The following is a 22,868-nucleotide window of genomic DNA, read 5'->3' on the forward strand; positions in this document are numbered from 1 at the left end:
CACAACTGCGTGAGCAAATAGTCAAACAGTTTAAGAACAACGTTAGGGACGGCGTGGCGCAGTGGGGAGAGTGGCCGTGCGCAACCCGAGCGTCCCTGGTTCAATTCCCACCCAGTACCAACCTCGTCACGTCCGTTGTGTCCTGAGCAAGACACTTCACCCTTGATCCTGATGGGTGCTGGTTGGCGCCTTGCATGGCAGCTCCCTCCATCAGTGTGTGAATGTGTGTGTGAATGGGTAAATGTGGAAGTAGTGTCAAAGCGCTTTGAGTACCTTGAAGGTAGAAAAGCGCTATACAAGTACAACCCATTTATCATTTATTTATTTAACGTTTCTCAAAGTGCAATTGCAAGAAATTTAGGGATTTCAGCATCTACGGTCCATAATATAATCAAAAGGTTCAGAGAATCTGGAGAAATCACGCCACGTAAGCGGCATAGCCAGAAACCAACCTTAAATGACCGTGACCTTCGATCCCTCAGACGGCACTGTATCAAAAACCGACATCAATCTCTAAAGGATATCACCACATGGGCTCAGGAACACTTCAGAAAACCACTGTCACTAAATACAGTTTGTCGCTACATCTGTAAATGCAAGTTAAAGCTCTACTATGCAAAGCAAAAGCCATTTATCAACAACATCCAGAAACGCCGCCGGCTTCTCTGGGCCCGAGATCATCTAAGATGGACTGATGCAAAGCGGAAAAGTGTTCTGTGGTCTGACGAGTCCACATTTCAAATTATTATTGGAATTATTGACATCGTGTCATCCGGACCAAAGGGGAGGGCGAACCACCCTGACTGTTATAGACGCAAAGTTCAAAAGCCAGCATCTGTGATGGTATGGGGATGCATTAGTGCCCAAGGCATGGGTAACTTACACATCTGTGAAGGCACCATTAATGCTGAAAGGTACATACAGGTTTTGGAACAACATATGCTGCCATCTAAGCGCCGTCTTTTTCATGGACTTCCCTGCTTATTTCAGCAAGACAATGCCAAATCACATTTAGCATGTGTTACAACAGCGTGGCTTCGTAAAAAAAGAGTGTGGGTACTTTCCTGGCCCGCCTGCAGTCCTGACCTGTCTCCCATCGAAAATGTGTGGCGCATTATAAAGCGTAAAATACGACAGCGGAGACCCCGGACTGTTGAACAACTGAAGCTCTACACAAAACAAGAATGGGAAAGAATTCCACTTAAGACTAAAGTGTGAAGGGACAAGTCATGGCCAACGGTCCTCAGCATTCTGAAATTACATTGAAATAACATTGTAAACACAGAACTTGCAGCACAACAAACAAATATTGGGCAACACAAAGAGCAACTTCCTGTAAGCAAGCAGAAGTTTTAGCGGGCCATTTCCTGACAAACTCAACAGTGTGAAGATGTAAAATTTGTACATGCAATTGTATCCATTTATTCATCTTCATCTGCTTATCCAAAGTCAGGTCGTGGGGGCAGCAGCCTAAGCAGACATATATTAACTCCAGGCCTACAATAGCTCAGGTAACAGTCGCTAACAAATTTAGGCACGTCGTAAAAATGTGATTTAGAAGTGAATACAGTTCTTTGGATTCCATTTTGGGGCAGCACGGTGAAACAGGGGTTAGTGCATGTGCCTCACAATACGAAGGTCCTGAGTAGTCCTGAGTTCAATCCTGGGCTCGGGATCTTTCTGTGTGGAGTTTGCATGTTCTACCCGTGACTGCGTGGCTTCCCTCCGGGTACCCCGGCTTCCTCCCACCGCCAAAAACATGCACCTGGGGATAGGTTGATTGGCAACACTAAAATGGGTCCTAGACTGTGAATGTGAGTGTCAATGTTGTCTGTCTATCTGTGTTGGCCCTGTGATGAGGTGGCGACTTGTCCGGGGTGTACCCCGCCTTCCGCCCAAATGCAGCTGAGATAGGCTCCAGCATCCCCCGCGAACCCAAAAGGAACAAGCGATAGAAAATGGATGGATGGATTCCATTTGACGAGTGACTGGAACATGTTTGTCACGCTGCACAGTGTTCTTGTTTTTGTTCTAGTCTGCTGATGCTTTGTGTTGTTGTGGTTCTCTGGCACAGTAATACACAGCCGTGTCTCCAGGCTGCATATTCTGTCCCTTTAGAGTCACTGTGTCGCTGGAGGGGTCCACATCAATACTGAACTGGTTCTTCAGTGAGTCCTTGTAGTCAGAGGCACCAGTATACGCCATCCCAATCCACTCCAGTCCTTTCCCAGCAGGATGCCTGACCCATGCTGTGTAGTAGTCATCCACAGAATAAGACACCTGACAGTTGATGCTCAGACTCTGACCAGACTGCAGAGTGACAGACGGTGGCTGGGTCAACTCTTCACACTCGACACCTGCGGAGGAAAAGTTATTAGATATCGGATGTAAGGGATCTATGGTCATGTGTGCCTCAGTGACACTCACAGGAACCTGCAGCCAGCAACAGCAGCACAACTACACGGAACATGGTTGGTACTCAACTTGTTCTGATGGGATGGAATGTGTGCAGCTTTTATAGCACGCTGCATGGTGGGGGGGTCACTTTGCATACAGTGGCACTACAGGTGTGCTGCAAGATGACCGCTAAGCTGCTATACATTTTACAATCATGTTTACTATTTATCTTTTTTTATGGAAACTGCTATTGCACTAGTTTCATTGTTGGTACAGGGAATTTGCTTAGATTTGTGCTTATGAATACAATTAATACTATCACTATTTGTATTATCCTAGGATATTAAATATCCCCACCGGAGTAAAAAAAAAAATAGGACTGTAATCACTACAAAGGTAAAACAAAAATATATGTTTGCTCCCACAAACTTATATATATTTTATGTATTCTTATTATTGGGGCAGTACAGTGGGATAGGGGTTAGTGCGTCTGCCTCACAATACAAAGGTCCTGAGTATTCCTGGGTTCAATCCCAGGCTTGGGATCTTTCTGTGTGGAGTTTGCATGTCCTCCCCGTGAATGTGTGGGTTCCCTTCGGATACTCCGGCTTCCTCCCACCTCCAAAGACATGCACCTGGTTGATTGGCAACACTAAATTGGCCCTAGTGTGTGAATGTTGTCTGTCTATCTGTGTTGGCCCTGCAATGAGGTGGCGACTTGTCCAGGGTGTACGCCGCCTTCCGCCCGATTGTAGCTGAGATAGGCACCATCGCCCCCCGCGACCCCAAAGGGAATAAGCGGTAGAAAATGGATGGATGGATGATTCAAGGCCTACCATATCTCAGGTAAAAGTAGTTAAAACATGTTGTCATGTGGCTAAAACATGATTCTGAAGTGAATACTTTGTGTGGCTCAGTCTCATAAAATGAGTTAGAGACGCTTCTTGCAGCTGAAATTAAATATTTGAGAAATGCAGAACATATAAACTTATATAAACTAAGCAATAATGTATTACTGTGTACTTAATTGATGATTACGATAAATTCAGGATAAATTGTATCTGACGGCATTTTCTTCTTTGAGACAATTGAATGTTTCCGACTTTGTGGGGACGTCAGAATATCCTTTTCTGTTCCAACATGGGATCCGTAAAGACGTGATTGAGTTAATTCAATTGAAAACATTTTATGCATGAACTACAACTAAAATAATAACCTCGTGTGGTGACCTCTGCCCTCACAAATGTTTGGTGATTCTTGGTTTTACTTAAAGTAAAACCGAGAATCTTTTTTTTTTTTTTTTCTGTCAGTCATCTCTACTCTTAGTCCAAATGCAAAACAGCGGTGTCATGCATGGTTGATCCAACGACAGATGGTCACCTTGTTTCTGAGAGATGCTCATTTTTCATTCCTACTACCTTTTTGCACATCTATAGTACACTTTCACAATATTTATTCAACACGCAAATTATTTTTGTGTGGAAAACAGTGTGAGAATTGAGAATATGTTTTCATGGGTCCAGTTTCAAAGCAGCAGGTGGTGTCCCAGGGGTGCAGCCAGAGGATGTGTTTGGAAACTGAAAAAGCTTAACAGATCAGAACTTTTTTTTTTTTTTTGGTTTGACAGTTTTTTGTTGTTTTTTGTTTTTTTGCATATATCTTCACTTAAAGGGCAAAAAAATATGTATGTATAAATACTTTATGTGTGTGTATATATATATATATATATATACATACATACTTATGATAACAATGTGAAATATATTCTAAGCTAATGTATTAACTATCTATCCACAAATGCAATTAGTAATTAGTCAGAGAAAACATATAATCCAATATTGAAAGTGATGGATATTTTCATCACTGGACACAGAAAAGCTATCAAAACTTGAAATGTTTATGATTCAAGTATTTAATGTTCCTTTTTTCACCATTTTTTTATTTTGTATATTTACACTACATGTGTAAATGTGACATGTATTGTACTAGCTTTGAAATTGTATGTTATAACCTACAATCATTAAAAAAATAAAATAAATAAATCTACATTAAACAACCCTGGTTCGTTAAACCTCACTTGTCATTTATTTTGTTTTAAATTTAAGAAAAAATAAACATTTATTGTGCTTGAAAGCTTCAAAATGTTTATTATGCCCTTTTTTCAAATATATGTTTATGTTTCCCTTAATCATAAAGGTTGGCAGTCCAGTATAGTTTATAAGTCTAATATACAGGACCTACCAAATATGTATTCTTGCTTAGATATGTTTTTAAATTGAACACTTGAATAAATAAATATTAACTTAATAATTAAAGTAATATTAAATACATTCATATTTTTCAACAATAGGGAGAGTCCTGCAGAAAACAAAACATTGCTAAAATTGAATTGATACAGAATGTTTCTTTATTTTTTAATCAAGGCACTGTTTATCATGTATTTTGTATCTCAGGGTGTTCAATCGATTGCAACTGGACTGTTTGGTTTGTCTGAGAAGATTTTTCGCCGCTCATCCAAGTAGGCTTCATCAGTTCATGCTCATAGACTTAGTTTGGTCAGCTGTAGTCCAGTCTAGTGCCAAAACCCCAAATATTTATACTCCAAAACGAGAAGGGCGTGCCTGGGCAAGGATGGTTTCTCTCCATCATAGTGAGAAAAACAACTGTTTCCATGCAAGACAGCAATTTCCACTTGTTAGTCCAAAATAGTCGGAATCCCCCACGTAAGCATTCCATTCGGGTGTAAACAAATGGCGTTCTGATCACCTTTTGTGTCGGAAAAATATTAATAGGGGTGAAGCTCCAAATATAATACGGCTAAAAAAAGTGTCATATTTAGAGATGTCAAAGTTAATGCATTTATGCAGGGGTGTCCAACTCATTTGAGCTCAGGGGCCGCATGGAGGAAAATCTGTGCACTGGACTATTAAAATCATGGCATTAAAACAAAAACATTTAAATGTTATTATTGGCTTTACTTTAACAAAAAAATCATTGGGTACATTAAACATATTTAATATGTCAAATATATTAAGATATTGTAAGTTTGTCCTTCAATAAATTAGTGAACATACAAGACAACTTGTCTTTTAGTAGTAAGTAAACAAACAAAGGCTCCTAAATAGTCTGCTGACATATGCTCTAACATATTGCGTCATTTTCCATTCTATTAGTTCGTCAAAATTATTAAGGACAAGCGGCAGAAAATTAATTGTTAATCTACTCCTTAATTTATTGTTAATATCCGCTTACTTTCTCTTTTAACATGTTCTACTACACTTCTGTTAAAATGTAATAATCACTTATTCTTCTGTTGTATGGATGCTTTACATTAGATTTGGATGATACCACAAATTTGGGTATCAATCCGATACCAAGTCATTACAGGATCATACATTGGTCGTATTCAAAGTCTTCATGTGTCCAGGGACGTATTTCCTGAGTTTATAAACATAATATACATTTTTAAAAAACAAAAGAAGATGATGTGATGCCAAAAATATCAACGTAATCATAGTAGTATCGACTGGATACGCTCCTGTACTTGCTATCATTACAGTGGATGTTAGGTGTCGATCCACCAATGGCGTTTGTTTACATTGTGACGCCGGTGAGCTACGGTGTGTAGTGAAGCATGTTTAGCTATTCCTCGTCCTGCAGGGATGATACTTGTAAGAAACATACTTTATTTGTTGCCATGGAGACCAGGATTAGTGATTTTGAAGTAGCTAAAACACTGCCCAGGGCAGATGGACGTTAGCCGCTAGCTATCTAGCCATGTCTTAAAGCACCTCTTCCTGAGGTACTTTTCAGAGGCAGTATAGTACCGAACATGATTCATTAGTATCGCGGTACTATTGATCGCAGTATACCGTACAAACTTAATGCATACATTTATCATTTGTTTTTAAAATGGTTACAAAAAATGTACTGTTGGACCCGATTTTTATGACTTGATAATTCCTAGCGCCAACACTGATGGAGTATTGGTGCCTGCAAAACAGCAGCAGGGGGCTGTGGCCTACGGGCCGGTTCTAATACTAATCAAATATCATCCCGGGGGCCATAGATAATTCATTTACGGGCTGGATCTGGGCTGCTGACCTTGACTTTGACACATAGCCATTAACGTATGCCAATAATCTAAAAATATATACATCACGTTAATCTTACATAAATCCACATCAGCCATCTAATATATTTCGACAACAAATTCCCTTTACATCAACCGCAAAAGGTTATCTGAACAGCAAATTTAGCTTCAAAATACATGTTAGTGCAGGTGTGTCACACGTACAGCCCAAGGTCCAGATCAGACCCGCAAACAGGTTTATTCCGACCCGTGGGATGAGTTTGCTAAGTATAAAAATGAACCTGAAATTTTAGAATGAAAGAAACAGCTTTTCTAAATGTGTCCACTGGATGTCGCAATAGATGATGCTACATATTTTTACAGAAGAAACTAGAGCTCAGAAATTATTATGTAGAAAGCTGGAACGCAAATGGCGCACGACTAAACTTGAGGTACACCATCAAGCATGGAGTGATGGTTTAATAACTTATAAACACATGCTTACCTTAGCTAAAGCTAAATATTACTCAAATCTCATCCACCGTAATAAAAACGATCCTAAATTTTTGTTTAGTACGGTAGCATCGCTAACCCAACAAGGGACTCCTTCCAGTAGCTCAACCCACTCAGCTGATGACTTTATGCAATTCTTTAGTAAGAAAATTGAAGTCATTAGAAAGGAGATTAAAGACAATGCGTCCCAGCTACAACGGGGTTCTATTAACACTGACACGATGGTATATACGGCGGATACTGCCCTCCAAAATAGTTTCTCTCGTTTTGAGGAAATAACATTAGAGGAATTGTTACAACGTGTAAATGGAATAAAACAGACAACATGCTTACTTGACCCTCTTCCTGGGAAACTGATCAAGGAGCTCTTTGTATTATTAGGTCCATCAGTGCTAAATATTATAAACTTATCACTCTCCTCGGGCACTGTTCCCCTAGCATTCAAAAAAGCGGTTATTCATCCTCTTCTTAAAAGACCTAACCTCGATCCTGACCTCATGGTAAACTACCGACCGGTGTCTCACCTTCCCTTTATTTCAAAAATCCTTGAAAAAATTGTTGCGGAGCAGTTAAATGAACACTTAGCGTCTAACAATCTATGTGAAACCTTTCAATCCGGTTTCAGAGCAAATCACTCCACGGAGACAGCCCTCGCAAAAATGACTAATGATCTATTGCTAACGATGGATTCTGATGCGTCATCTATGTTGCTGCTCCTCGATCTTAGCGCTGCTTTCGATACCGTCGATCATAATATTTTATTAGAACGTATCAAAACACGAATTGGTATGTCAGACTTAGCCCTGTCTTGGTTTAACTCTTATCTTACTGATAGGATGCAGTGTGTCTCCCATAACAATGTGACCTCGGACTACGTTAAGGTAACGTGTGGAGTTCCCCAGGGTTCGGTCCTTGGCCCTGCACTCTTCAGCATCTACATGCTGCCGCTAGGTGACATTATACGCAAATACGGTGTTAGCTTTCACTGTTATGCTGATGACACCCAACTCTACATGCCCCTAAAGCTGACCAACACGCCGGATTGTAGTCAGCTGGAGGCGTGTCTTAATGAAATTAAACAATGGATGTCCGCTAACTTTTTGCAACTTAATGCCAAAAAAACGGAAATGCTGCTAGACACCGAACTCTATTTAATAATACAACTCTAACATTTGACAACCAAACAATTAAACAAGGCGACACGGTAAAGAATCTGGGTATTATATTCGACCCAACTCTCTCCTTTGAGGCACACATTAAAAGCGTTACTAAAACGGCCTTCTTTCATCTCCGTAATATCGCTAAAATTCGCTCCATTCTGTCCACTAAAGACGCTGAGATCATTATCCATGCGTTTGTTACGTCTCGCCTCGACTACTGTAACGTATTATTTTCGGGTCTCCCCATGTCTAGCATTAAAAGATTACAGTTGGTACAAAATGCGGCTGCTAGACTTTTGACAAGAACAAGAAAGTTTGATCACATTACGCCTGTACTGGCTCACCTGCACTGGCTTCCTGTGCACTTAAGATGTGACTTTAAGGTTTTACTACTTACGTATAAAATACTACACGGTCTAGCTCCATCCTATCTTGCCGATTGTATTGTACCATATGTCCCGGCAAGAAATCTGCGTTCAAAGGACTCCGGCTTGTTAGTGATTCCCAAAGCCCAAAAAAAGTCTGCGGGCTATAGAGCGTTTTCCGTTCGGGCTCCAGTACTCTGGAATGCCCTCCCGGTAACAGTTCGAGATGCCACCTCAGTAGAAGCATTTAAGTCTCACCTTAAAACTCATTTGTATACTCTAGCCTTTAAATAGACTCCCTTTTTAGACCAGTTGATCTGCTGTTTCTCTTCTTTTTCTTCTATGTCCCACTCTCCCCTGTGGAGGGGGTCCGGTCCGATCCGGTGGCCATGTACTGCTTGCCTGTGTATCGGCTGGGGACATCTCTGCGCTGCTGATCCGCCTCCGCTTGGGATGGTTTCCTGCTGGCTCCGCTGTGAACGGGACTCTCGCTGCTGTGTTGGATCCGCTTTGGACTGGACTCTCGCGACTGTGTTGGATCCATTGTGGATTGAACTTTCACAGTATCATGTTAGACCCGCTCGACATCCATTGCTTTCCTCCTCTCTAAGGTTCTCATAGTCATTATTGTCACCGACGTCCCACTGGGTCATTATTGTCACCGATGTCCCACTGGGTGTGAGTTTACCTTGCCCTTATGTGGGCCTACCGAGGATGTCGTGGTGGTTTGTGCAGCCCTTTGAGACACTAGTGATTTAGGGCTATATAAGTAAACATTGATTGATTGATTGATTGATATGTACAAAATAAATCACATGATGTTAGTACATCAGTCGAGGAAAATGATCAAACTGAATGAATAACATACTGTAATTAGTTTTTTACAGAATTTTTTTTATCTTGATGAATTGAAAATTAACACCAAAGATTGACTGATGAACATAATCACATAATTTATTCAGAAACTATAAATAACGACAAATACTATTAATCGCAACACACAACGCCAGTGTAAAAAAAACCCAACAACATTATGATTTGTACAATTTCAGAATGTGCCTGTTCTATTTTTAAACAAACAAAATGTTCTGAAGTTGTCTTTATTTTTGAGTTATGTTGTAATTTTACCACTTGGGAGTAGATTTTTCTCCATGTTGCCCCCGATCTAAAATAAGTTTGACACTCCTGTGTTAGGGAACTTAAGATAAAACTGTTTCCAAATTGTTTAAGCAAATAAAAGTACTGCATTTAAGTAAAACATTTTTCCAAAAGTGTTTGTGTACACTGTGCGAAAAAACGTCTGTGAATTTTAACTGACAGCTCAGTCAGCAGATATTCACAGTAAAAACAAAAGTAGTGGAACTTGAAATAGGAGTAAAGGCATCCGTGTAAACTAAAGAAGTACACTAAATAAAGTTTAACATGTGATTTATATGACACGTGCCTCCGATTGGCCTGTCCCTAACCAATCGTGACTCATCATAGTAAACAACCAACCAATCATGGATGTTCTTATACGAGCAAGCACGTCTTGGAAGGAGGAAGGGGTGGTGTTTAGTAGCCCATGGAGGGGGAGCGGGGGGAGAACAAGCCTTGATCGATTGATTGATTGAAACTTTTATTAGTAGATTGCACAGTACAGTACATATTCCGTATAATTGACCACTTAATGGTAACACCCGAATGTTTAAGTCGTGGTCCACGATAATCAATTCATGGTAGGAACACAACAAATAAGCGGTGTTTGGTCATTTTAACGTGAAATAAATTATATCGATATTACAATATTTTCTTAATTCATATCTTGTTTAAAAATATATTGAGATGTCTGACAAACTCGACATACCGCCCAGCCCTAGAATAGACCCGCTCATCGGCAGTGCGCCTTATAATCGATGCGACCTATGGTCCGAAAAAATGTATTAATTAATATCAGTATTGGTCACTACTCAATGTTCCAATATTTGTATCATATCTGAAGTGAAAAAGTTGTATCAGGACACTCATATTTGTAAATATTATATCTCGCCATCTAGCAGCTTTTACATCCTTACTACATCCATTAGCTTTGTGTGTTGTTAGCTAAATATATAGCGGTTCAGCTATTATAACAGCATGACTGCAAATTGTTAGTTGTGTCTCTTGGGTAACAAGCCTGAACAGCAGACAATTTTCTCAGGCCAACACGCATTTTTTTATTCAAGTACTTGTGAAAAATATAAGAAAATACATATGTTCTGTTCTGGCTCTTGTTTTTGGCTCAACAAAATTGAACTTTGAACAAGCTGCAAACAGCTCTTTTAACTTTCAACAACAACAAAAATCCATTTTTCAATGTAAGTTGTTCAATCCTATTCCCATTTTCCTTGGATTTACATCAAGTGATGTCCCAGTCTGAATGTGCACCATACACACAACATTGCAAATGTGTATATGTACATCATTAAGGCCATGTTTATTTTCCACACCAAAGCTGCAGAGATAATGCACCAGAGACTTCATCCCTCCTCTCTGACATACACACATCAACAAGTGATCACATTTGACACTCAACGTACGCACACTCAATAAAGACATACATACATACATACATACATAAAACATGTGCTTTTTTTAATATATTTTTCTTTCCAAAAGCAGACATGAGCCAGAAACAAACCTGCATCTTCCTCAAAGAGGTGTCGAGGAGACAAGTAAGTTATATTTCAAAGAATTCCAAGCAAAATATTCAAAGAGACAAGCTGAAAGTGCAAATTAATACATTTTTGGCAGAAATATGGGGTTGTGTTTGTGGCTTAATTTGTGCAATATTTATATTATTAAATGTTAATTGGGATTGCAATTTAAAGTATGCACATACATTACATAAAAAAATTACTTGTATATTGTAATCTTATGCAGACACCGTTACCCCTAATCTTTTATACTGTATGCTTACTGTACAATTGACTACTTGTTCACCTGTATTGACATCAGTCAAATGGTAGATTTGCATGTGAAAATGGGGAAATGAGAGAAAAAAAAATGCAAATCTATGATACATAAATGTATATGAACTGTTTATGTATATACATGCGTATATATACTTCTATGTATGTGTATATATAATATTGTTTTTATTTTTATTTTATTTTTCTAATTTTTAAATTATGCAAATCCGGAAGTGTTAAATAGAAAAATGATAGTGGAGTCTTCTTACATATTTAGTTAGCTCTCAGATGTAAGGAGTTGTTATATGTTGTTATTAAACATACAACAAACCATTTTTTTTTTTTTTAACAAAATGTCAATACAGTACTGTTTTATATAACATTCAACAAGAAGTGTCCAGAAATAATATCTTGGTACATACTGTACAGCAGGAATAGACAAACTAGATTGATTTTGGGGCCACATTTCCAGAAAGCCGAACCTGCCCATCCAGTATTTTTCTTATTTTGTATCTTCCAGAGAACTAGCATCCTCTACAGTAAAAAAAAAAGCTAGTCAAAGATCATTTCCGACAGCACTCTCGTGCACTGTGGTACATGTTCCAGTATTGGTGCACGGGCTCCATCAGTGGTGCGCCAAAGAAACACTGGATTGAAGTGCAGTGTTTTATTTTTTGATATTTAAACAGTGTTACTGTTCAAACTGTGTAATGTTACAGTGACCAAAAATAATACAAAAATACCTGTTTAAAAAAAAACCTCTGCAGTGTTTTAATGAATACTCAGGCCTACTACGCTACTGTAGTTCAGTGTCGCTCGCCATGGTGGTACCTACAGACTCAAGTTTTTTCTGGGGTGGTACTTGATGAAAAAAGTTTGACAATCACTAGTCCAGTGCAGGGCCGTAACCAGGATTTGACAAATACCGAGGTCAAATATTTGGTGGTCCAAGAGGAGCTTTTGAAAGGCTGAAATCATGGGTATCCAGCAGCATATAAACAATATTACCTTGAGCAACACAATTAACAATCCACTTTTTTAATTACTATGCTGACATTTAATGTAATAAACAGTTTTATCATCATTAAAATATCAATTTGAAAACTTAACATCATTTATACCTTGACATGGAATTGAACCCACTGTCTCTACGTTGTAGCTTTGGTCCTAATAACACGTGTCACCGAGAGTTATGAGGCAAAATTTGTCTTCATGTTGTAATCAGTGACAGTGCTTCAGGGTATAATTTAATGTGAAGCGCCTTGTCATTAAATAATTTACATTTGAAGTGTGCTTCTTCTCACAAAAACGGGCCCCCCACGGCTAACAAAGCCATGCGGGGCGGCACCTGACAAGACAACGATATAAAGTTAAAGTTCCAATGATTGTCACACACACGAGGTGTGGTGAAATTTACATTTGACCCATTTGACTGCGCGTGGCGCAGTTGGGAGAGTGGCTGTGCCAGCAACCTGAGGGTTCCTGGTTCAATCCCCACCTTCTACCAACCTCGTCACGTCTGTTGTGTCCTTGAGCAAGACACTTTACCCTTGCTCCTGATGGTTCGTGGTTAGGGCCTTGCATGGCAGCTCCCGCCATCAGTGTGTGAATGTGTGTGTGTATGGGTGAATGTGGAAATAGTGTCAAATCGCTTTGAGTACCTTGAAGGTAGAAAAGCGCTATACAAGTATAACCCATTTACCATTTACCCATGTTCACCACCTGGGAGGTAAGGGGAGCAGTGAGCAGCAGCATGAGCCGCGCTCGGGAATAATTTTGGTGATTTGAACCCCAATTCGAACCCCTGAAGCCGAGTGCAAAGCAGGAAAGGAATTGGTCCCATGTTTATAGTCTTTGGTATGTCCCTTGGCAAGTTGCAATAAGGCGCTTTTGGCAGCCATCCACAAGCTTCTGCTTGAATTTTTGACCACTCCTCTTAACAAAATTGGTGCAGTTCAGCTAAATTTGTTGGTTTTCTGACATGGACTTGTTTCTTCAGCATTGCCCACACGGTTAAGTCAGGACTGTGGGAAGGCCATTCATCTTGTGCATCTTTGATCAATAGACAATTAAACCTCAGCAACTAAATACACATTTACACACCAATGTCTGAGAAGGAACAGGATGAAGAAAATCTTATATTTTCCTGCCCCCTTCAACATAATACGTAGTCTTACTTAATGGATAGCATGAAAACCAAACAAATACATCCAAATATGATGAAAACAAACACAACACACCAAAAAACACAACTGCAAAACTTCATGGACTACAAACCGAACAAAAAAAAGTAATATACACCTCATGAGATGATACAAAACTAGACAAAAAATAACTAAAATAATAAATAAAAAGCAAAATGTAAACACTTATGGCTGTCCATATGATCTCATTGTTCTGTCTTTAAATATTTTTTTCAATTGGAATACATTTTTACGGTCTTTTATCTCATTGTAAAGAGAATTCCATAGTTGAACCCCCACCACTGATATATACATTTGTTTTAAAGTTGTCCTTGAATACTGATGTTTGAAATGACCTTTTTTTCAATGCTCTTCATTCTCAGAAGTGAAGACAAACTTTTTTTGTAAATTTGCTGGTAATGTTTTACTTTTAGCCTTAAACATAACACACAATGTCTGTAACTTTACTATCTCCTGTAGTTTCAATAAAGTAGAATTAATAAATATGTTGGTGTGTTCTAGATGATCAAATTTTGGAATAATCCTTATAGCTCTTTTCTGTAGTTGATACAATGCCTTTATGTTACTCTTATGTGTTCCCCCACACTTCCACACAGTAGCTGATATATGGCAATATACAGTGGGGCAAAAAAGTATTTAGTCAGCCACCGATTGTGCAAGTTCTCCCACTTAAAATGATGACGGAGGTCTGTAATTTTCATCATAGGTACACTTCAAATGTGAGAGACAGAATGTGGAAAAAAAATCCAGGAATTCACATTGTAGGAATTTTAAAGAATGTATTTGTAAATTACGGTGGAAAATAAGTATTTGGTCCACCATTCAAAGCTCTCACTGATGGAAGGAGGTTTTGGCTCAAAATCTCACGATACATGGCCCCATTCATTCTTTCCTTAACACGGATCAATCGTCCTGTCCCCTTAGCAGAAAAACAGCCCCAAAGCATGATGTTTCCACCCCCATGCTCCACAGTAGTTTTTGTGTTCTTGGGAAGCAACTCAGTATTCTTCTTCCTCCAAACACAACGAGTTGAGTTTATACCAAAATGGATACATGGATGATACAGCAGAGGATTGGGAGAATGTCATGTGGTCAGATGAAACCAAAATAAAACTTTCTGTCTCTCACAGTTGTAGTATACCTATGATGAAAATTACAGACCTCTGTCATCATTTTAAGTGGGAGAACTTGCACAATCGGTGGCTGACTAAATACTTTTTTGCCCCACTGTAAGTGCACAATACAATATACACATTGCCCTATAATCTAATACATATTTTACCTTATTTAATATGAAAATAATTTTAGACCTCTTTTTCCGTACATGTGCAATATGAGATTTCCATATCAGACCTTGATACAGTATCACTCCTACAAATCTAAGTTCAGAAACCCTTTCAATGTCATTTCCATCTACTGACAGTTTGACCGTTTCCTCCCTTTTCCTAATAAACTTATTATTTTTTCACATTTATTGATAATTTATTGACATCAAACTATCTCTTAAGTTTAATCATTTCCTGTTCAATAATGTTTACACTTCTAAGTCATGTCCCGAACTATAAAAGTTTACCTTTACTATGAAAACGGCTTAAACCTTGCTTTTCATTTTCAACATCCACTTTTAATGTTTTGCAGAGAAACCTCACCCACGAGGAGGCAGAAGCTAATCCCTTTTTCATATCCTGTCTCCCATGATTTACAAAAATGGGCAGTTTTTATACTCTGGCCTTATGTCCGCATGCCCTCTAGAGTTACGTGAGGCATTTGGGGAGTTTGATAAAGACAAAGATGGCTTCATAACCTGTAAAAACTTGGGTAACTTGATGAGGACCATGGGTTACATGCCAACCGTAATGGAACTGATACAACTCAGCCAAAACATCAACATGAACTGTAAGTAATGTCGACTGGAATAATACATCTAATGCAATTGCTAATATCATTTTTTGTGTATTATTTTTTTAAATGTTGGAATATTTACTTATGTTTTATGGGTGCGGTAGGAAAAAACTTATTTTTTGATTCTGATGACATAGAACTAAAAATGGATGCATGACTAAAACTAATTTTATGTAAAGTGAGTTTTGCAGGAAGTGTGTTTTACACGCTTTGATGCTCTCGTTTGCATGTGATTGCCCATCCGTTACGCACAAAAAAAAAGATTAGATTATAAATCGCTTTTTGTCGGAGTGAGACAATATTTTTATGTGAAACAGTGCTGAAACATGTCGGTATAAAGGAATAAGTACTGTATATTTGATTTAATATTGTCAGGCAGAGCCAAAGATTAAGGTTTTATGGTTGACTTATTTGATATTTTTTGATCATGTACTGAAATACAATAATATTTTTGAAGTTCCTAATAACAACTGTTCATAATATACAAAAGTAATGTGATTAAGAAAAGCTTATATTAATGTGAATTTTTTTTCTGTATGTTGCCACCATCAACTGACATAAGAAGAGTACCTAACATAAATGCTGTAATTGGCTTTTGGAAGCAGGCAACAAGTGAAGAGAGGGTGTTAATTCCAATGTATTACAACATCATTTCCATATGAGTTGGGAAATTGTGTTAGATGTAAATATAAACGGAATACAATGATTTGCAAATCATGTTTAACCCATATTCAGTTGAATATGCTACAAATACAACATTTTGAGGTTCAAACTAATAAACATTTTTTTTTTGCAAATAATCATTAACTTTAGAATTTGATGCCAGCAACACGTGACAAAGAAGTTGGGAAAGGTGGCAATAAATACTGATACAGTTGAGGAATGCTCATCAAACACTTATTTGGAACATCCCACAGGTGTGCAGGCTAATTGGGAACAGGTGGGTGCCATGATTGGGTATAAAAGCAGCTTCCCAAAAAATGCTCAGTCTTTCACAAGAAATGATGGGGCGAGGTACACCCCATTGTTCACAACTGCGTGAGCAAATGGTCAAACAGTTTAAGAACAACGTATCTCAAAGTGCAATTGCAAGAAATTTAGGGATTTCAACATCTTCGGTCCATAATATCATCAAAAGGTTCAGAGAATCTGGAGAAATCACTCCACGTAAGCGGCATGGCCGGAAACCAACATTGAATGACCGTGACCTTCGATCCCTCAGACGGCCCAGTATCAAAAATCGACATCAATCTCTAAAGGATATCACCACATGGGCTCAGGAACACTTCAGAAAACCACTGTCACTAAATACAGTTCGTCGCTACATTCATCGTGCAAGTTAAAGCTCTTCTATGCAAAGGGAAAGCCATTTATCAACAACATCCAGAAATGCCGCCAGCTTCGATGGGCTTGAAATCATCTAAGATGGACTGATGCAAAGTGGAAAAGTGTTCTGTGGTCTGACAAGTCCACATTTCAAATTGTTTTTGGAAATATTCGACATCGTGTCATCCGGACCAAAGGGGAAGCAAACCATCTAGACTGTTATCGACGCAAAGTTCAAAAGCCAGCATCTGTGATGGTATGGGGGTGCATTAGTGGCCAAGGCATGGGTAACTTACACATCTGTGAAGGCACAATTAATGCTGAAAGGTACATACAGGTTTTGGAACAGCATGTGCTGTCATAACTTTTATGGACAGAATTTCTAGGCGCAGTCAAGGCATTGAGGGGTTCCGGTTTGGTGGCCGCGGGATTAGGTCTCTGCTTTTTGCAGACGATGTGGTCCTGTTGGCTTCATCTGGCCGGGATCTTCAGCTCTCACTGGATCGGTTCGCAGCCGAGTGTGAAGCGGCCGGAATGAGAATCAGCACCTCCAAATCCGAGTCCATGGTTCTCTCCCGGAAAAGGGTGGAGTGCCATCTCCGGGTTGGGGAGGAGACCCTGCCCCAAGTGGAGGAGTTCAAGTACCTAGGAGTCTTGTTCACGAGTGGGGGAAGAGTGGATCGTGAGATCGACAGGCGGATCGGTGCGGCGTCTTCAGTAATGCGGACGTTGTACCGATCTGTTGTGGTGAAGAAGGAGCTGAGCCGGAAGGCAAAGCTTTCAATTTACCGGTCGATCTACGTTCCCATCCTCACCTATGGTCATGAGCTTTGGGTCATGACCGAAAGGATAAGATCACGGGTACAAGCGGCCGAAATGAGTTTCCTCCGCCGTGTGGCGGGGCTCTCTCTTAGAGATAGGGTGAGAAGCTCTGTCATCCGGGAGGAGCTCAAAGTAAAGCCGCTGCTCCTCCACATCGAGAGGAGCCAGATGATGTGGTTCGGGCATCTGGTCAGGATGCCACCCGAACGCCTCCCGAGGGAGGTGTTTAGGGCACGTCCAACCGGTAGGAGGCCACGGGGAAGACCCAGGACACGTTGGGAAGACTATGTCTATGCCTGGGAACGCCTCGGGATCCCCCGGGAAGAGCTAGACGAAGTGGCTGGGGAGAGGGAAGTCTGGGCTTCCCTGTTTAGGCTGCTGCCCCCGCGACCCGACCTCGGATAAGCGGAAGAAGATGGATGGATGGATGGATATGCTGCCATCTAAGTGCCGTCATTTTCTTGGACGCCCCTGCTTATTTCAGCAAGACAATGCCAAGCCACATTCAGCACGTGTTACAACAGCGTGGCTTCATAAACAAAGAGTGCGGGTACATTCCTAGCCCGCCTGCAGTCCAGACCTGTCTCCCATCGAAAATGTGTGGCGCATTCCATCCATCCATCCATTTTATTCCGCTTATTCTCTTTGGGCTCGCGGGGGGGTGTGGTGCAATATGAAGCGTAAAATATGACAGCGGAGACCCCGGACTGTTGAACGACTCTACATAAAACAAGAATGAGAAAGAATTCCCTTTCAAAGCTTCAACAATTAATTTCCTTAGTTCCCAAACGTTTATTAAGTGTTGTTAAACGAAAAGGTGATGTAACACAATGGTGAACATGACCTTTCCCAACTACTTTGGCACGTGTTGCAGCCATGAAATTCTAAGTGAATTATTTGCAAAAAAAAATAAAAAATGTATAAGTTTGAACATCAAATATTTTGTCTTTGTAGTGCATTCAATCGAATATGGGTTCAAAAGGATTTGCAAATCATCCATTTATATTTACATCTAACACAATTTCCCAACTCATATGGAAACGGGGTTTGTATTTTTACCCAAATAATACATTTGGAGTGCAAGGGAAAGTGAAGACCTTGACCACATTTTCATATTTTACAGCAGCAACAACAGAACCAATGTTTTATTGGCTAGCATTAACAGCGCTGATGAGTTGATTGTGAACAAAAGTTCGGCAAATGTAACAGTTGTAAAGCGCATGAAGAGGTAAATAAAGCCGCTGGATGTCAAACAGTCATCATACTTTTAATGCAGCTACTGTACTTCTATCCCGTAGTGGTAATAAAAACTACACCAGGAGGTTGTCTACAGCCACAGCTGTTTGATCCAAATCTAATTGGGGATTGGTTATTTGCAATAGAGGTGTTAAATGGAGCTTTATGAGCAAACGTAATATATTTCACATTAATTTCTGTGTATTTTAATTACTAGCTGGCAGCTTATCCATCCCAAACATTTATCATGACAGTGGGAGGACGAGTGGACATTAAGGACTTTCTGGAACTGATGACCCCCAAGCTCTTGACTGAAACGGCAGCCATGATTGGTCTAAAATAACTCAAAGAAGCTTTCAGAGAAGTGAGCTTCGTCTCCACGTTTCCTGTTGTTGGTGATTAACGATTTAAATTATTGTGATCGTGAGTGGCAGCGTTACCCTGTCTACATTCAATCAAAACATTATTTGTTTAGCTGTTACGGTCAGTGTTGACCTGGTCTCCAAGATGCAGAGAGAGCCGGCCAAGTGCAGGTAAAAACCCCTTGATTAAGGAAAACACCAAAAAAACCGTGCAGCAGCGACGTGCACTAAAAACATAGGAAAAGCTATGCAGCATGTTTAGATACAAAGCAATATTAAGAAATCTCCTGATAGGCTGTGTCTTTTGATAATTAAAAAAAATATATATTTTTTTAATTGAAAAAATATGGAAAATATCTTGAAATGTTATGTAAAGATAAAATATAAATACAAATATTGTAATAGTAAGAACACTAGATATGATGATAAAGTGGAAAATAACAATTAGAAAAAAATCAAGAACCAAAGAAGTTTTAAAATGATCAGTAAAATAAATAAAAAGGTGTGCCTCACACATTAACCTAAAAGTATCAACAGTCTGTGAGCAGGGCCACCAATCCCTATAAGCAAAGCATGCGCTGTGCATAGGGCCCCACAATCTGTGGGGGCCTGAAGAAGCACATGTAAAATCTCAATTATTGACTAACAGGGCGCTTCTTATCAAATTGTACCGCATTTACCGCCTCGTCAAAGATTAGAATGAAACGGCACATTTCTCCAGATGTTCTTTTTTGTCTCCTGTGGCACATAATATTATAGCTGGCCTGCTAATTTTAATTTACAGTGATCCAATCTCAGTCCAGGTTGTCCAAAGAACATGTGTTTTCATTCTGTTATGTGTTGTTTTGCACTAAAACATAAATTATTGAACAATTTATTTCCCATGAATATGTTTCAGTACAAAGCAATCAATTGAAATTGCATTGAAAATTTATAAAAACTGTTTGACATGAATGAAAGTGTGACCAATGATGCTTAGGGCCCCAATTTAGCCTGGCCCCGGTCCTGAAGCTCTCCAGCAGTGTGTTCCGCAGATGAGTCTTTGTTCTGGTAGTTGATAAAAATAAAAGGTCCTCAGGATGGTAACAGCTTGGTCAGATAGATACGAAGACACAACGCCATTAAGACATTTAAAAACTAAACAGAACATTAAAAGCCACCCTGAATCGGACTGGGAGCCAATGCAGTGACTTTAAAAAATTGACGCGGTGGTGAGGGAAGCTGACCGCAATAGGGATGGAACTGTCGACTTTGAGGGTGAGAAACAAACGGCAACACGAGAAATACGGTCGTCCCTCGCTACATAATTTTTAAAACCTAAAAAAAGCATAATCTCCATGTTGTATTTATGTAATTTGTTCTATTATTTTGCGGCGATCAATTCACCAATCAGGACTTTCGCGTCCTGGTTAAAGGTAAATAATGCCAACAACACTTTGGCTAATCTTGGCGCTACTCTATCCATCCATCCATTTACTTCCGCTTATTCCCTTTGGGGTTGCGGGGGGCGCTGGTGCTTATCTCAGCTACAATCGATCGTCACCATGAATTGATTTACATGTACCCTGACTTAAACAAGTTCAAAAACTTATTCGGGTGTTACCATTTAGTAGTCAATTGTACGGAATATGTACTGTACTGTGCAATCTACTTATAAAAGTTTCAATCAATTCAATCAGTCAAACCATGGACATCTCCAACTGACCAAATTTTGGCAGAGTAACTTTTTGATAGACTTTATCTTCAGCTGTGGCTTTAGCGGTGTAGAATGACAACGCAGCGTACGCAATGCTGATAACACGGAATGCTAACAACACAGCTAACGATCATAACTGCAACTGTCAAGTTGCCCCAAGTTTTTGCAGAAAAACCTTCACCTGTGGTTTCAGCAGATGGAATCCAAGTTCTAACTTAGATGAATGTGACAAAGTATTTTAATGCCGTGGCTGTGTTGTAGTGGCCGGGTGACAACAATGGCTCTTGGAGGATGAGTATTATAATTAATCTACAGTAGGGCACACTCAAAGCTTGTAGATTGGTGAAAGGTGACTATATTGATGTTATTTCATGTTTACAAGGCTCTAATGATGTTAAAATAAATATTTAGGAGGTTGTAAACAGTTTGTTATGCTCCAACAATGAAAATATTTTATTTATTATTAACAAACCTACTTTGAGTCCCAATTAATCGTGGTATACGGGGGACGACTGTACATAATATGAAAACAAATTGACAGGATTTTGCAACAAATGAGACTAATTCAAATTGTGTTCAATGTCTTTACAGAGTTTGTGAGAATGATGTCACAGAAGTGAGGGCAACAAAGGACTATGCATGTCTTCGAATCAACTTGATCCTTGGTTTGCTCTCATGAGATCGGTCATTTTTACTGCAACTATTATTTTTGTTACAAATGTATGCACTACATTTAATACAGTTATATTCCACAAGACTTTAATTTAATGTCACCTAGTTTGCCATGAATCCCTAACACGGACAATCGTCTCCTCAGATATGTCCTCAGAAAAGTAACTTCACGTCACCATTTGTCTTTGAACTTTTTCAACTAAATCTACAATGCTTTAAGTGAAAAAATTCAATTGCAGTTTAAAAGGATGCAGAAAATGCATGGAGTGAGACATTTCCCACGTAAAACCCAATATCTGCTCACTTGACCGCGGTGCAATTTACACTCAGCTGTTTGTTTACACGGACACTGTCGATGCAAAACTTGGTGTGCAAAAAACGCATACAGTACATACCCGCTATGTGCGAATGATACCTGACAAATAATTGCCACTATTTTTTAACCTCATGATTCCGCGCCTACTTGCTCCTACCCCTCCAAACCTTCCTGCTAGCTTGACATTCTCCTCTGATTTCGGATCAATGCTTGCAAAAAAATGAGTATTTTTGTGATTTTGTTATTACCGGATTAGATTCTGCTCCAGAACCCTCCCTACGAAGAAAGCTAACACACTAAATACTAGAAGCCTAATCCAGATTTAAGCCCTAAACGTGCCTCACACTTTATAAATCGCAAAATGTTTCGGTACTCGCCACTAATGAATGATAATAAAGGGGGGAATCAGAATCACTGTTAATTTGCCCTTTATATGAAATTAGGTACCTGTATTTTTTGCATTTGAATTTTGTAAAGATTTTTTTAACATCAAATTATGCTGACAATTAAGTGAAAATAATTTGGTATCAAAATGCGTGCGTTTAAAAATTCCCCATAAAAAAATTAAGCCTTTAAAAAGCCAGTGTTTGAAAATCCAATGTAAAAAAAAATTCAGAGCAGAATAATTTCCTGCGTCACATTACACCAGTTTTAAAATCTCTGCATTGGCTCCCCGTGTGTTTTAGGATCAATTTTTAGGTTCTTCTTACGGTTTATAAATGTTTTTTAATGGTATTGGGTCTTCTTATCTTTCAGATTTGCCCCTACCGTCTGAACCTTCCCGGCCCCTGAGATCCTCTGGCACTCATGTCCTAATTAGTCCCAAAGTCAGGACACAAAGTCACAGGATGGCATCTTTCCATCGTTATGGAACGATGCCATAATGGAACAGCTT

The 22,868-nt window shown here is 39.3% G+C and overlaps 1 protein-coding gene and 1 long non-coding RNA gene across 3 annotated transcripts in view; one reads left to right on the top strand and one right to left on the bottom strand.

Moving 5' to 3' along the window:
• Nucleotides 1-2,477, bottom strand: part of LOC133541638 (immunoglobulin mu heavy chain-like) — a 45,933-nt gene extending 43,456 nt beyond the window's left edge. The window contains exons 1-2 of the mRNA XM_061885162.1: nucleotides 2,428-2,477; nucleotides 2,061-2,357 (exon numbers count right to left, since the gene is read on the bottom strand). Coding sequence (XP_061741146.1) covers nucleotides 2,061-2,357; nucleotides 2,428-2,470 — 340 coding nt within the window. The 5' untranslated portion in view covers nucleotides 2,471-2,477. The remainder of the gene's footprint in view (nucleotides 1-2,060; nucleotides 2,358-2,427) is intronic.
• Nucleotides 2,478-10,714: 8,237 nt separating this feature from the next.
• LOC133541447 (uncharacterized) lies at nucleotides 10,715-22,301 on the top strand. 2 transcript variants are annotated; one of them, XR_009803877.1, is made up of 4 exons: nucleotides 10,715-11,200; nucleotides 15,280-15,537; nucleotides 19,182-19,291; nucleotides 21,577-22,301. It is a non-coding gene; the product is annotated as an uncharacterized LOC133541447 (long non-coding RNA). The 2 variants fall into 2 exon arrangements; XR_009803878.1 differs by lacking the exon at nucleotides 19,182-19,291.
• Nucleotides 22,302-22,868: the final 567 nt, after the last annotated feature.

The sequence above is a fragment of the Nerophis ophidion genome, linkage group LG23 (genome assembly GCF_033978795.1).
Source record: "Nerophis ophidion isolate RoL-2023_Sa linkage group LG23, RoL_Noph_v1.0, whole genome shotgun sequence".
NCBI lineage: Eukaryota > Metazoa > Chordata > Actinopteri > Syngnathiformes > Syngnathidae > Nerophis > Nerophis ophidion.